The 17,265-nt window shown below is 36.0% G+C and overlaps 1 protein-coding gene across 1 annotated transcript in view; it reads left to right on the top strand.

The window, feature by feature from the left end:
• LOC128579375 (ankyrin repeat domain-containing protein 26-like) overlaps window positions 1-17,265 on the top strand; it is a 32,017-nt gene that overhangs the window by 1,297 nt on the left and 13,455 nt on the right. The window contains exons 2-6 of the mRNA XM_053581506.1: window positions 13-165; window positions 7,463-7,533; window positions 7,881-7,974; window positions 9,075-9,148; window positions 9,462-9,546. Of these exons, the coding sequence (XP_053437481.1) occupies window positions 13-165; window positions 7,463-7,533; window positions 7,881-7,974; window positions 9,075-9,148; window positions 9,462-9,546 (477 nt within the window). The remainder of the gene's footprint in view (window positions 1-12; window positions 166-7,462; window positions 7,534-7,880; window positions 7,975-9,074; window positions 9,149-9,461; window positions 9,547-17,265) is intronic.

Genomic DNA, 17,265 nt, shown 5'->3' with positions numbered 1-17,265 from the left:
ATATCTTACCAGGCAGTTTTGAGACAACTTCGCCAAGAACTGTATGATACCATGCAAAAACTATCCAGATCGGAGACGTTACTAGAAACTACATCACGTTGTCACATTCATTTAGAAGATGAGACCCAACATTCAATGAGAAAAATAAGTCAGATGACAAACCAAGTATGTACATAATTAACATGCCACCCGTTAATCTAGAGCTGATCCAATAAAATAAAGTGTTTTAGAACACTAGCTGCAGGTGACAGCTTTCTTTTTATATTTTCATTATGAGTAGTTTTGTACAATTTTATTATCTTTATCATGTACTTATTTCTTAAATTCTGACTTTCATTCTTCCACTTTTCCTTAAAATTACTTAGAAATATACCATATTTTCTTATAATATATGCCCTTAGGAAAGTCGAGGATTATGCATCATTTTTCACAGAAGTTGTGAGACATTTTTCCTGTTAAGCAGTAGTTTTCAGTGATTTCTCTATTGCCATTGTGAGGCAAGCCAGATTAAATCAGGGTAATGTCTAATGAAATGTTCCAGAACATATCTTCAATTTTGTGAATGGATACAAAATCTGTGTATACTTATTTCACGGATTTCAGGTTAACTCATAGAGAAAGGCCTTTATATTCTTGTCTAAAATGAAAATGCTGCTCGGGAGGCTGAGGCAAGAGAATCGCTTAAGTCCAGAAGTTGGAGGTTGCTGTGAGCTGTGTGAGGCCACGGCACTCTACAGAGGGCCATAAAGTGAGACTCTGTCTCTAAAAAAAAAATAATAAATAAATAAATAAAATGAAAATGTTTTAGGTTAATTTATAAACTCTTTGCAAAGTTAATTGCCTTCATTTCCATTTCACTTTAATTATATTGTAAAAGCACAGAAATATTCAGGTCTTGGATAGGAGGTACATCCAAAATAAAGAATTAAGAAAATTATCCAGATCCTGCCATTGGATTTTTAAAAGCAAATGTATTGAGGTCTCATTCACATACCATGCAGTTCACCACTTAATGTCTCTTAGTATATTCACAGGGTTGTGGAACCATCATCACAATCAATTTCAGAACATTTGCATCAATGTGAAAAGAAACCCCACATCTTATAACCATAACCTCCACCCTAATCTTATCCCTCCACTTTCCCCAGGCCTGGGCAACCACCATCTACCTTTATCTCCATAGATTTGCTTATCTAGCCAGTTCATTTTGGGGGTGGCGGGGTGGCGGTGTGGGGGGGAGGGAGACTTTATCAATCAAATTTTATTTTATTTTTTTCCAAGGGACATATTATACATCCTCACAATGTGCACAATAGGTGAGATCTTGCCTCGTGCCCTCCCTCACTCTGCCAAACGTTCCTCACCCCGCTTCACTCTACCCACAAACTGGACTATAAGAGTGTTTTATTGTTCTTATGAGCATGTAATTGTTTATATATTGATTTCATATAGGTATGGAGGTATGGATTTCATATTGGATACTTATTTTTCTATTCTTATGGTACTTTACTAAAAAGAATGTATTTCAATTCCATCCAGGTAAATGTAAAAGATGTAAAGTCTCCATCTTTTTAATGGCTGAATAATATCCCATGGTATACATATACCACAGTTTGTTGATCCATTCATAGGTTGATGGACACTTAGGTTGCTCCCATGACTGGGCAATTATGAATTGAGTCACAGTAAATACTCTAGCGCAAATGTCTTTGTGGTAAAATGATTTTTGTTATTCTTGATAGATACCTAGTAATGGGATTGCAGCGTCAAAATGGTAGGTCTACTTTTAGATTTTTGAGGATCCTCCATACTTCTCTCCAAAAAGGCTGTATTATTTTGCAATCCCACGAGCATGGTAGAAGCGCCCCTTCTCTCCATATCCACAATAGCATCTGTAGTTCTGGGATTGCTGGGGTTAGGTGATATCTTAGAGTGGTTTTGATTTGCATTTCACTGGTGATTAAAAGACAATGAGCATTTTTTCAAGTGTTTGATGGACATTCGTCTGTCATCCTCAGAGAAGTTTCTGTTCAAATCTCTTGCCCACTTATAGAGAGGGTTGTTTATACTTTCTTATGGTTCAATTTGAGTTCTGTGTACGTTCTAGTTATCAGGCCTTTGTCAGATTCATAACCTGCAAAAACTTTCTCCCATTTGAAGGCTGGCTGTTGGTTTCATTTGCAATAGCCTTAGGTGTGCAAAAGCTTTTAAGCTCGATCAAGTCCCAGGTATTGATTTTTGGTGTTGCTGTAATTGCTAAGAGGGTCTGTCTCACAAAGTTTTTTCCCAGGCCAATGTATTCAAGTGTTTTCCCCCACTCTTTCCTAGAATTTTTATTGTTTTGTGTCTTATAATTAAATCTTTCATCTATGAAGAATCAATTTTCTGTCAATGGTGAGAGGTGCAGGTCCAGTTTCAGTCTTCTACATGTGGATAACAAGTTCTTCCAGCACCATTTTTTAAATAAGGATCTTTTTCCTCATTGCATGCTCTTTGTAGGCTTTTCAAAGATTAAATGGCGATATGTGGCTAGGTTCATCTCTAAACTCTCTATCCAATTTCATAGATCTACATCTTTATTTTTGTGCCAGTACCATGCTGTTTTGTAGACAGTTCTTATAAATGGAGCCATATACTACTTAGTCCTTTGTGACTGGATTCTTTCACAAAGCGTGTTTTCAGGATGAATCCATGTTGTAGTATGGATCAATACTTCATTTCTTTTCATGGTCTGGTACTGTTCTATTGTGTGGTCCTACTGGTGATCGATTCTTCACTTGCTGGACCTTTAGGTTTGTTTCTACTTTTTGCCACCAATGCATCATAGTCCCATGAACATTAATTTAAATGATATCAAGCGGACATGTTTTTATTTCCCTGCCATTGACTATCATCCTCAGTTAGTTAGCAGATTTGACCATCTCTCTGCCTTGCTCATGCTGTGCTTCCCGCTTTTTTAGCTTCTGATCATCTAACCTCCTTCAGACCTGAGCACAATTTTTCCTTCTTCATGAAACTTTCTCTGAGTGTTCTGACTTTCGTTGACTTTATTCTTTAGTACTTGTTATCTAATCTGTGCAGAATAAGTTAGTCCTTCATTTTGCATTGCTTTTTTTAATTTTTTTATTATTAAATCATAGCTGTGTACATTTGTGCAATCAAGGGGTACAATGTGCTGGTTTCATATACAATCTGAAATATTCTCATCAAACTGTTCAACATAGCCTTCATCGCATTTTCATGCTTATTGTATGTAGACATTTGTATTCTACCTTTAGTAAGTTTCTCCTGTACCCATTCTAAGATGCACCGTGATGTGGCCCCAGCCCTTACCCTCCGTCCACCATAACCTCCCCTCTCCCTTCCCTTCCCTTGGTCCTTTCCCCATATTCTTGAGCTATAGTTAGGTTATAGCCTTCATATGAAAGCTATAAATTAGCTTTATAGTAGGGATGAGTACATTGGATACTTTTTCTTCCATTCTTGAGATACTTTGCTAAGAAGAATATGTTCCAGCTCCATCCATGTAAACATGAAAGAGGTAAAGTCTCCATCTTTCTTTAAGGCTGCATAATGTTCCATGTTATACATGTACCACAATTTGCTAGTCCATTCGTGGGTTGATGGACACTTGGGCTTCTTCCATGACTTAGCAATTATGAATTGGGCTGCAATAAATATCCTGGTACAGATGTTTTTGTTATATTGCCATTTTTGGTCTTCTGGGTATATACCTAGTAAAGGAATTATAGGATCGAATGGCAGGTCTATTTTTAGATCTCTAAGTATTCTCCAAACATCCTTCCAAAGGGAACATATTAGTGTGCATTCCCACCAGCAGTATAGAATTGTGCTCTTTTCTCCACATCCATGCGAAGATCTCTGGTTTGGGGATTTTGTTATGTGGGCTACTCTTACTCAGGTTAGGTGATATCTCAAAGTAGTTTTGATTGGCATTTCTCTGATGATTAAGAATGATGAGCTTTTCTTCATGTGTCTGTATTCCGTGTGTCTGTCTTCTTTAGAGAAGTTTCTCTTCAAGTTCTTTGCCTACCCTGTGATTGGATCACTTGTTCTTTTCTTGCTAATATGTTTGAGTTCTCTGTGGATTCTGGTTATTAAACCTTTATCGGAGGTATAACCTGCAAATATTTTCTCCCATTCTGAGGGCTTTTATTTTTTCATGAAGAGTCATCTTGTTCAATTATAAATTTGCTTAAGGTGAGAATAATATCTAAGTTGTATATAAAACGAGCACATTGTACCCTATAATTGCATTAATGTACACAGCTATGATTTAATAGCAAAAGTTGATACGTCTATAAGTTATCCTTATATAAATTGAAAATGTTTTAGATTAACATTTGTTAGTATATAATTAAATACTTTATACTATACTGATAATTGATATAATAAAATTTTATTCTAAATATATTTTAAGCAATAAAATATAAAATTGGAACTTTTTATTAAAAAAAACAATAAAAAACTCTTTCTTGCTATTGTTACTAATTTTCTCTATTTGGGATATATATTTCAGTAACTTTTCCCAAGTTATTTTATAATTAATAGATGGTATTTAACAGAATTTAGTGAAAAGTATTTTGTAAATATGTCTAGCTGTGATTTATCCATTGCAATATCTTCCCAATGAAGTTTGTAATTGGGGAATTAAGGAAATTATATGGAAAGAAGGTGAAGGGGAGTCTCAGGGAAACTTGCCCTTTTCCCCTAGGTTGATGTGCTGAAAAGATCAACTCACAGTTATAGTAGATTAATAAGGGGAAGGTTTATTTCCAAATACCATGCACATGGGGGGTATGAATGATTGCCCAATGTTTCAGTGATAGTCAGTGGCTTTTAAAGATGCCTTTTAGAAGGGAGGGGGGAGAGAAACTGTAAAATATATGTGTAGCAAGTGGTTGCGAGGGATGATGGGTAGATGGAGGGAAACAGACTGAGTTGCAGTTTAACCTGAGAGACAGGTCTCAGTGCTTCAAAGGACATTAGGGCCAGGCCTATGTGATAAGGACTCCAGCAGCCCCCTTTCTGATTCTAAATCAAGTTATTCAGGTTTTATAGAGGAGAGACTAGTGCATTCTAATCAAAATGGCCTTTTCATTGAAAATATTCTCTATACCAAGGAATTATATTTTGATTTCCTTATCTCCTTCAAAGATATACATCTGGAAAGTACTCTATGTCTTTGCTTATCTCCTCATGTAATCTTATTTAATATTGATAAAGTTTGAAATATTTCCTGTAGTTCTTTCTTATTGTTCGTTGCTGTTTCAACAGTAGCAAGAAAATATTTTTCTGTTTTTTGTTTTTTTCTTTGTTTGTTTTAATGAGTTAGGGCCAAACCAGTCTGCTTCTTTCCTGCTAATACTAATTTAATTTCCAAGGAAAGTGTTCAACCAAATAAATAAGTGAATGTAGATGCAACCAGCAGGAAAAAAAATATATTCATATCATTCTCACTATAGAAAAAAAATTAAATTAGTACTCCTTCATTACAAAGTCAGAATTGGGACTTGTAGATTGATAATTGCCTTTCCAACTGAAAAGCTCTGGCCTTTCTGATCTACCACAGCACGTGACCTTAACTTGATCATCAGAGTGCTTGCTAGTGCAGCCCATCATATCCAGTTGCTGGGAATGAAGTGACCAAGGCACCTTGATTTATCAATGGAGTACAGTGTTTTCAGGTTGAGGCTATTGCCTGGGGTCATGTAAGTTCCATACAACTCACTCTAGAAGATGCTCTGTGCACTGCAGTGCATGGTCATCCATCCCACTGATTGCTATGGAGACAAGTAAGCCATGAATTCTTATGAGTGGACGAAAACACTGCTGGCTACTGGAGTTGGTGACTGTTATCTACAGAATTTGGGACTGTTGTGGGCATCATGCTATGCATTTATTGCCCATTTCAGTAGTGTGGAGATAGTTGAGTGCAGCTGTCGGGGACCATTTTCATTGGCATGTCACCTGCCTAAACTATAAAATTAGAACATAAAATACAACAAGATGTTAATAGTAAATATTATATGCCACTCACCATGTGCCTCACGTTTTTCTAAGTGCATTATGTGTATTCCCGAGTTCAGTCTTCCCAACATCCACATGAGGAAATCAGTGCTATTCTGTCCATGTTGTAGATGAAGAAACCAAGTTGCTAATTTGCTAAAGGTCACACAGCTAGTACTGGTGGAGCCAGTACTCAAACCCAGATCTTTTGGCCTCTGTAAAGGTCCACCTCTCGAACTATTCCATGAGACATCTGTTTGTCATCTGAAGCATACACACAACTGAGATGTGAGAGAAAAAGGAAAACCTGGTCCCCTTGCTCTGTGGGAAGCTGAAGGGTGCTGTCCCCCGTGTAGCAGTGCACAAAGTTCTAGCCTTTTCTCTATTTTCCCTGTAAATTGGCTCAGAGACTACAATGTGTCTATGAATATGGACAGTTAGCATTTACCAACTTGTGCCTGTCTACTTGCTCATGTTCACAAAAAGAAAAAAAATAAAATAAACATCTGGTCACGATGGTTAGTAAAACATAGCTTTGACGTGACTGGGTAGGTTAAGTGGTAATTTTAACATCATGGCCTCTCTTTTGTCATGTTTAATTGCAAAGTTTAATAGTCATCCTCACAGTTTAAGGCGACACATTTAGATTAAATTCTCTCCTAGTGAAAACTTAAGCCTTGCGACTTAACTTTGGGGTTGACATTCTCTGTTGTACTTTTCTTCCCATTTATTTTTAAAAGTCCTTTTCCTTTTCCTAAAAGAAAAGATGATGGTGAGTGTTAGATGCTGAAAGTATATAAGTTGCCTTGTTACAATAAAATTAAATGTGAATAAAATAAAATAATAAAAGTTGATGTTGTGATCTTAGAATACAAAATATACATGCTTATCATAATGTAATCTTCTCTTTCCCCATTTTATCAATTTTATAAATTTGAGTATTTATCTCATACAATATAGTTTGTAAAATTAAGAATAGTGTATTTATTGAGTATTTAATAGTATTTATGTAATACAATATAATTTGTAAAATTAATAATAATACAATATAATTTGTAAAAGCAAGAATAATGTTGTGTTTTCATCCTATAACAGGAGTAGATAACCTTCTCTGTGAAGGGCCAAATAGTATATTTTAGGTTTTATGATCCAGAAGATTCCTGTTGCAACAGCTCCACTGTGCAGTGATGGCAGAAAAGTATCTATAAATAATATGCAGAATGAAGGGGTGTGTCAGGGTTCCAATGAAATTTAGCTAAAAAATCTCTTCAGGTGATGAGCAGATTTGTACTAGATCATTATTATTTTTAATGCAAATAGTGTGTTAGTCTAAAAACCTTGTTTTCTATATGCTACATTTTTTAGCTGTCCATCCAGTGAGGGAAATGTGGGTCATTTCCAAGTGTAAACATTTTTCTAATCTTTGTTTTAGTTTCAAGAAGTAGAGGATCAACTCAAAGAGGAAGGACACCGTGCCGAGAAGATGCTAGACCAATGGAAAAAGTATGCTTTCAAGCAGCAAAAAAGAAAAATAAAAAGACTTGAGTATTATAAAGAAAATAAGTGTTACAGTTTGAGACTAGTGCTAGTTGTAATAGTAACTATATCTGTGTGAATCTTAGGAAAATTTTCAGCTTTAAGCTATTTTGAAATGCATATTTTTTTTTACTTTGTTTCTAAATTTTGCACATTATGCATGGACATTGCTAGAAAAATGATATAGTTGCTTAATCATCTACTTTTCAAATATCTAAGGATTCACATAAACATACCTTCAAGTGTTTGTTCAAAAATTGCATGATATTTAAAAAAATTATCTGACATTAATTATTTTAAAAATTATATTTTAGGATCAAAATGGCAAATTCCAAATTAAAACTTACTGTCAAAGACCAAGCCGAAAAACTCAACCAGTATGAGAAAGACTTGTCAAGTGCAAGTTTCGTAAGTTAATCTCTTATTTTAGTTCTGTGGCAGAATAGGCCGAGTGTATCTTACTCAAAATGCTTTGGACTAGAAATGTTTTGGATTGTGGAATATTTGTACATGCATATTGAAATATCTTGGGAAGGGAATTCAAGTCTAAACCCAAATTTATTTGTAATATATACACCATATTCACACACCCTGAAGATAATTTTATGTAATGTTCTATAATTTTGTGCATGAAGCAAAGATGTTTTCACTGCAACATGGCACATGAAGTCAGATGTCAAATTTTCCATTTGGAATGTCATTTTGACCCTAAAAGTGATTAGGATTTGGGGGCATTTTGGATTTTAGGTTCTAATATTAAGATGCTCAACCTGTAGTACAGATGCTCACTGACTTTCAATGGGGTTATATCCCAATAAACCCATCCTCACTTAGCCTAGCCTACCTGGAACATGTTCAGAGCACTTACATTAGCCTTCAGTTGAAAAAATAATCTAGTTGGGCGGCGCCTGTGGCTCAAGGAGTAGGGCGCCGGTCCCATATGCCTGAGGTGGTGGGTTCAAACCCAGCCCCGGCCAAAAAAAAATAAATAAATAATCTAGTATAAGTCTGTCTATAATAAAGCATTGTATGTCCCTCATACCACATATTGCTAGCCTGGGAAGGATCATGAATCAAAATTCAACATACATTGAAATTGGGGTGTTTCATTTTAAAGTCAAAAAAATTAAGGTGGCCATCATCATTATGTCAAACTTGCAAGGGCTTCACATCATTATGGAGTCAAACAATAGGAAGTTGGAGGATCCCAAATCAGGGACAACCTGCGTATAAGAATATGGTAGACAATATGAAAAACGTCTCTGATAAAAATATCTATCCCCTTCATAGTGATAGTACTTATTGCAAGTAGTGCCTGTCCCCTTGACTTTACAAAAGAAATTGACTTAATTCCTAAAATTAATGATTTGGGTAGTAAGATTTTAATAAAAACATTGTCATAGCCCAAGAATAATATTTTTATGTATACCACATTTCATTTATCCATTAATCCATTGGTGGACATTTTGTTTTTCCAAGTGTAAATTATTTTTAATCTTTTGTTTTAGGTGCAGAAATCTCTGGAAGATCAGTTAGCAGAGACTATAAAATGTAAAAGGATGATGGAAGACCGCATGCAAAGGTACAGTTAAAAGCAGCACATAAAGCAAATAGCAGTGTAATATGAGATTGTATCTGTTCAGATAATAAGTATGTTTGTGTGAAGCCAAGGACAGTTTCAACTTTAAGCTATTTTGAAATGCATGCCTTTGTATATTTTTTCAAAATTTTATACATTTTCCAAAAATACACCTAGAAAAATACCTTTGCCAAATCATCTGCTTTGTTAATCCTTGAGAAATTCTCTAATTATGCCTTTAGATATTTGTTCACAAGCTTTATGGCATTTTAAAAATTTATCTTTGATAAGAATTATTTTATAATATGTATTTTAGCCTTGAAAAAGAAAATTCAAAAATGAAAGTAAACTTTGGAAAGGCACTGGACTGCATTGAGAAGTACGTGTCATCTGCAAGTTCAGTAAGTCAATCTCTTACTTTCTATCATACTTAAAAGGAACTTTTTTTCTCTACTAGTACAGGCTGTACATTCTGTACCCCAAATGCCCAGAAGTATTTCAGATTTTAGAATATTTATATATACACAATAAAATATCTTGAGGATGGGATCCAAGTCTAAACACAATATTCATTAATGCGTCATGAACAACTTATGCACAAAGCCCGAATGTAACTTGATATAATATTTTTAAGTACTAAATTTTGCATGAAACAAAGATGTGTGTTTTCAATGAAACCTGTCACATGAATTCAGATGTGTAATTTTCCACTTGTGCTGTCATCTTTATATGTAAGATGAATAACATTTTGAAGCATTTTGGATTTCAGGTTTGGAGATTTCAGGATAGATGCTCATCCAGGAGCACAGGGAAGGGCCTAGTCAGTGCCTGCAGGTAGTGCTGAGAGGTAAAGCAAACTAAAACTCAAAGATATGGCCTTGATGGCCCTCTTTTTTAATTGGAAGTGTAGGATTGTAAAAGATTTTAGTTTAAAAAAGTGATGAAAAATAGATCTCTGGATGAGACCTTGTATTAAGGAATATTAATACACAGTCATGCCATGGAATCCCAGCACTTTATGAGGCCAAAGTAAAAAGGCCAAGGCAAAAAGATCACCTGAAGCCTGGGCCTATCTCTACAAAAACTATAAACCAATTAGCCCATCATGGTGAACTGTAGTCCTAGCTCCTTGGAGGCCCAGTCAGGTGAATCACTTGAGCCCAGGAATTAGAGACTTCATCAAGCTGTGATGGTAGCACTGTACTTGATCTTGGGTGACAAAGTTATACCTAGTCTCAAAAAAAAAAAAAAAATAGAGTTCAAAGCAAGGGGAGAAACAGGATGATAGAAAAGCTGTAAGAGGTGATTCATGCCTGTAATCTAAGCACTGTAGAAGGCTTGAAACCAGGAGCTGTAGACAAGCCTAGGTAATGTGAGAACAAAAAGAAAGAAAGAGAGAGAAGAAAGAAAGAGAAGAAAGAAATGAAGAAAGAAAGGTAGGAAGGATGGAAGGAAGGAAGTGAGGGAGGGAAGGGAAAGAGAGAAAATGAAAAAAAGAAAAGAAAAAAGAGAGAGAGAGGAGAGAGAGAGATAGGAAGAAAGGAGGGAGGGAAGGAAGGAAGGAAAGAAGAAAGGAAGTAAGGAGGAAGGAAGGAAGGAAGGAGGGAGGGAGGGAAGGAAGGAAGGAGAGAAGGAAGGAAGGAAGGACCTGTAGGTGGTGCTGAGAGGTAAAGCTAACTAAGACTGAAAGATATGGCCTTGATGACCCTCTTTTTTAATTGAGGAAGGAAGGGAGGGAGAGAGGGAGTAAGGAAGGAAAAGGAAAGAAAGAAAGAAAAAATAATTATCCAGGTGTGGGTGTGGTGATGCTTCCCTATAGTCCCAGCTATTCAAGAGGCTGCAGTGAGAAAGTAACATGAGCCTTCATATTAGAGGTTGCAATGAGCTATGATCATGGCATTGTACTGAGTCAGAGCAAGACCCTGGCTCAAATAAAAGAAAGTTTAAAACAGAAATAAATAAAATTTAAAATAGAAAATAAAAATAAATGAAAAGCTGCAAGAAACAGGGAAAAGGCATGTTTATTATAGAGAAGTCTTAAACTTTGTGGGGGTTTGTTTTGTTTTGTTTTTGAGTTTGTTAGGGAAAGTCCCTATTAGAATTGTTTCTCACTCTGGGGAGATGTGCCCTATGTTCTTACATGTGCCCATTAGGTGGGACCACACTGATTCCCTTCCCTTCTCCCCCTTTTTCCTCCCCCGTTAGCTCAACTGGAGTTAAATTGACTTTTTGTTTTGTGGGGGCATGTATTAGTTGGTCTACCAGCTTCATATTACTGTTGAATCCATTGGATACTTGCTTTTCCATTCTTGTGATACTTTACTAAAAAGAATGTTTTCTAACTATCCAGATGTACATTCTCCATCTTTTTATGGCTAAGTAGTATTTCATAGTATACATATACCACAGTTTGTTAATCCATTCATGAGTTGGTGGGCACTAGGGTAGTTTCCACATCTTGGTGATTGTAAACTGAGCAGCAATAATCAAATGCAGATGTCTTTATGATAAGGTGCCATTTTTTTCTTCTGGGTAGATGCCTAGTAGTGGCATTGTGGGATCAAATGGGAGGTATAATTTGAGTTCTTTGAGGACTCTCCCTACTTATTTCCAAAGAGACTCTATTAGTTTGCAATCTCAACAACAGTGTAAAGATGTTCACTTTTCTCCACATTTGCACAAGCATCTCATTTGGGACCCTGAGATGTAAGCTATTCTGAGTGGGGTTAAGTGATATCTAAAAATGATTTTGATTGTATTTCTGTGATGATTAAGACCATTTTTTTCATGTTTGTTAGCCATTCATTTGTCTTCTTCATAGGTTGTGTTCATGACTCTTGCCCAGTGATAGATGGGATTGTTTATTCTTTTTATGTTGATTAATCTGAATTCCCTGTGGATTCTAATTATCAACCCTTTGTCAGATTAATAACCTGCAAATATCTTTTCCCATTCCAAAGGTTCTTTATTTGCTTTAGTTTTTTTTTTATTTTTATTAAATCATAGCTGTGTACATTAGTATGATCATGGGGCACCATAAACTTGGTTCGTAGACCGTTTGACACATTTTCATTACACTAGTTAACATAGCTTTTGTGGCATTCTCTTAGTTATTTGGCTAAGACCTTTACATTCCACTTTTACTAGGATTCACATATTCCCTTGAAGATTACTCAATCTGTTCCAAAAGGTAGAAAAAGAAGGAAGACTACACAACACGTTCTATGAAGCAAACATCACCCTGATCCCCAAACCAGGAAAAGACCCAACAAGAAAACAAAATTGTAGACCAATATCACTAATGAATATAGATGCAAAAATATTCAACAAGATTCTAACAAACAGAATCCAGCAACATATCAAACAAATCATACATCATGACCAAATCGGTTTTATCCCAGGGTCTCAGGCTGGTTCAATATACGTAAATCTATAAATGTAATTCAGCACATAAACAAATTAAAAAACAAAGACCATATGATTCTCTCAATCGATGCAGAAAAAGCTTTTGATAACATCCAACATCCCTTCATGATCAGAACACTTGAGAAAATTGGTATAGAAGGGACATTTCTTAAACTAATAGAGGCCATATACAGCAAACCCACAGCCAATATCATATTGAATGGAGTTAAATTGGAATAATTTCCACTCAGATCTGGAACCAGACAAGGCTGCCCATTGTCTCCATTGCTCTTTAACATTGTAATGGAAGTAGGCTCAGTGCCTGTGGCTCAAGCGGCTAAGGTGCCAGCCACATACACCTGAGCTGGCAGGTTCAAATCCAAAGCAGAGGCCCACCAAACAACAATGACAACTACAACCAAAAAATAGCCAGGTGTTGTGGCCAGCACCTGTGGTCCCAGCTACTTGGGAGGCAGAGGCAGGAGAATAGCTTAAACCCAGGAGTTAGAGGTTGCTGTGAGCTGTGATGCCACTACACTCTACCCAGGGCGACAGCTTAAGACTCCATCTCAAAAAAAAAAAAAAAAAAACATTGTAATGGAAGTTTTAGCCAGCAAAATGAGGGAAGAAAAGGTGATCAAGGGTATCCACATAGGGTCAGAAGAGATCAAACTTTCAATCTTCGCAGATGATATGATTGTATATCTGGAAAATACTAGGGACTCTACTACAAAACTCTTAGAGGTGATCAAGGAATACAGCAGCGTCTCATGTTACAAAATCAACATTCATAAATCAGTAGCCTTTATATATACCTACAATCGTCAAGTTGAAAAAACAATTAAGAACTCTATTCCATTCACAGTAGTGCCAAAGAAGATGAAATACTTTGGAGTTTATCTAACAAAGGACGTGAAAGATCTATATAAAAAGAATTATGAAACTCTAAGAAAAGAGATAGCTGAGAATGTTAACAAATGGAAAAATATACCATGCCATGGTTGGGAAGAATCAACATTGTTAAAATGTCCATATTACCCAAAGCAATATATAATTTCAACGCAATCCCCATTAAAGCTCCACTGTCATACTTTAAAGATCTTGAAAAAACAATACTTAGTTTTATATGGAATCAGAAAAAACCTCGAATAGCCAAGACATTACTCAGAAATAAAAACAAAGCAGGAGGAATCACTCTACCAGACCTCAGACTTTATTACAAATCAATAGTGATCAAAACAGCATGTTGGGCTGTGCCTGTGGCTCAAGGGGATAGGGCACTGGTCCCATATGCCAGAGGTGGTGGGTTCAAACCCAGTCCTGGCCAAAAACCACAAAAACAAACAAACAAAAAAACCAGCATGGTACTGGCACAAAAAAGAGAAGTAGACGTCTGGAACAGAATAGAGAACCAAGAGATGAATCCAGCTAATTACCGTTATTTAATCTTTGACAAGCCAATTAAAAACATTCAATGGGGAAAAGATTCCCTATTTAACAAATGGTGCTGGGTGAACTGGCTGACAACCTGTAGAAGACTGAAACTGGACCCACACCTCTCACCATTAACCAATATAGCCTCTCACTGGATTAAAGATTTAAATCTAAGACATGAAACTATAAAAATACTAGAAGAGAGTGCAGGGAAAACCCTTGAAGAAATTGGGTTGGGCGAGCTTTTTATGAGAAGGATCCCCCAGGCAATTGAAGCTGCTTGAAAAATACACTACTGGGACTTGATCAAACTAAAAAGCTTCTGCACAGCCAAGAACACAGGAAGTAAAGCAAGCAAACAGCCCTCAGAATGGGAAAAGATATTTGCAGGTTATGTCTCTGACAAAGATTTAATAACCAGAATCCACAGAGAACTCAAACGCATTAGCAAGAAAAGAACAAGGGATCCCATCACAGGCTGGGCAAAGGACTTGAAGAGAAACTTCTCTGAAGAAGACAGGCACATGGCCTTCAGACGTATGAAAAAATGCTCATCATCTTTAATCATCAGATAAATGCAAATCAAAACTACTTTGAGATATCGTCTAACTCCAGTGAGACTAGCCTACATCACAAAATCCCAAAACCAGAGATGGTGGCATGGATGTGGAGAAAAGGGAACACTTTTGCACTGCCGGTGGGAATGTAAATTAATACATTCCTTTTGGAAAGAGATATGGAGAACACTTGAAGATCTAAAAATAGATCTGCCATTCAATCCTGTAATCCCTCTACTGGGCATATACCCAGAAGACCAAAAATCACATCGTAACAAAGATATTTGTATTAGAGTATTTATTGCAGCCCTATTCATAATTGCTAAGTCATCGAAAAAGCCCAAGTGCCCATTGATCCATGAATGGATTAATAAATTGTGGTATATGTACACCATGGAATATTATGCAGCCTTAAAAAAAGATGGAGACTTTACCTCTTTCATGTTTACATGGATGGAGCTGGAACATATTTTTCTTAGTAAAGTGTCTCAAGAATGGAAGAAAAAGTACCCAATGTACTCACCCTTATTATGAAACTAATGTAGGACCTTCACATGAAAGCTATAACCCAGTTACAACGTAATAATAGGGAGAAGGGGGAAAGAGGAGGGAGGGAGCAGGGAGGGAGGTGGAGGGTGGGGGATTAATGGCATCTTGCTTTAGTTTTTGTGTCCTTACCTGTGCAGAGACTTTCCAGCTTAATTAAGTCCCATTTGTTTAATTTTGGTATTGTCGTGGATTGCCAACAGAGTCTTCATAAAATGTTTCCCCAGGTCTACATCATCAAGTTTTCCCCTGCACTTTCTTCTAGGACTTTTATCATTTCATGTCTTAGATTTAAACTTTTATCCATCTTGAATTCAATTTTTGCAAGTTGACGAAAAGTGCAGGTCTACTTTCAGTTTTTATGTGAATTATCCAGTTCTCCCAGTACCATTTATTGAATAGTGATTATTTGTTTGGTTTATCAAAGATCAGATAGCAATAAGAAGCTGGTTTCATCTCTACGTTTTCTATTCTGTTCTATATGCCTGTATTTCTATTTTTGTGGCTGTACCATGCTGTTCTGATAACTGTGGACTTACAATATAATGTAAAGTCTGGTAGAGTGATACTTCTGGATTTGTTTTTATTATTAATAATTTCCTTGGCTTTATGGGTTTTTTTATTGTTTCCATACAACATGCAGAACTCTTTCTTCCATTTCTTCAAAGTATGATGTTGGTATTTTAATGGTAATTACATCGAATCCATACATTACTTTGGGTTTTATAAACATTGTAACAATGCAAATCTTCCCAGTCGTGTACATGACATATTCTTCCATATATTCATGTCTCCTGCTATTTCTTTTCTTAGGGTTTCATAATTCTCTTTGTAAAGATCTTTCATGTCCTTGGTTAAGTATATTCCCAGGTATTTCACTTTCTTTGAAGCTGCTCTGAAGGGTATTGTGTCCCTGTTTTCCTCTCATTTTAATTGTTATTTGCATACACAAAGGCTCCTGATTTGAGCACATTGATTTTATACTCCACACCATTACTGTATATCTTGATCACTCCCAGGAGTCGTGTAGTTGAATCAGTTGGGTTCTCTAAGTATAAAATGATAACATTGGCAAAGAGTGAAAGTTTGACCTCCTCGGCCATCATTTGTATCCACTTAATGTCCTTCTCTTTCCTGATTGCATTAGTTAAAACTTCCAGAGCTATGTGGAATACCAGTGGTGATGGTGTACATCCTGTCTAGTTTCAGTTCTAAGTGGAAAACTTTATTCAGTGTGAAATTGGCTGTGAGTTTGTCCCAGAAGGCTTCAACCAATTAAGAAATGTGTCATCTCTGCCTATTTTCTTAAGTGTTCTTGTTAGAAAAAGATGCTGAATATTGCCAAATGCTTTTTCTGCATCTATTGAGAGGATTTTATGGTCTTTATTTTGGCTTCTATTGATATGGTGAATTATGTTTATGGACTTGTGTAGGTTAAACTAGCTTCATCTTAGCATCACTGGGATGAAGCCGACTTGATTATGACATATCATTTTTTAAATGTATAGATAAAATCTATTTTCTAGGATTTTGTTGAGTATATTTCTGTCGATATTCATTAGTGAAATTGGTCTGTTGTTCTCTTTTTAGTTTGGTCTTTTCTTGGTATTGGTATCAGGGTGATATTTTCGTCATAGAACATGCTAGGGAAGGTTTCTTTCTTCTCAGTGTTTTGGAATTCATTCTGCATGGTAGGTATAAGCTCTTCATTGAAGATTTGATCAAATTCTCGTGAAGCCATGTGGTTTAGGGATTTTCTTTTTGTTATTGGAAGCTTTTTTATTGTTATTTAAATTTCAGTGCTTGATATTTGTCTGTTCTAGAGCTCTATTTCTCCCTGGTTAAGTCTAGGGACACAGTGTGATTCCAGGTATTGGTCCATTTCGTCCACATTGTCAAATTTCTGGGCATAGAGTTGCTTGTAGTAGACAGAGATAATCTCTTGTATCTCTGTGGTATCTGTAGTCATTTCCCCTTTTTTTGTTTCTGATTGAGGTTTTAGAGATTTTAATGCTATCTTTCTATTTAATCTGGCCAAAGGTTTATTGATTTTATTTATCTTTTCAAAGAACGAACTTTCCATTTTATTGATTTTCTGAATGATTCTTTTGTTTACAACTTCATTTATTTCTAATTTAAGTTTGGTTATTTCTTTTCTTCTGCTAGGTTTGCAATTGG

The sequence above is a fragment of the Nycticebus coucang genome, unplaced genomic scaffold (assembly GCF_027406575.1).
Source record: "Nycticebus coucang isolate mNycCou1 unplaced genomic scaffold, mNycCou1.pri scaffold_49, whole genome shotgun sequence".
NCBI lineage: Eukaryota > Metazoa > Chordata > Mammalia > Primates > Lorisidae > Nycticebus > Nycticebus coucang.
The sequence above is the reverse complement of the archived record's forward strand: the minus strand, read 5'-3'. Positions and strand labels throughout refer to the sequence as shown.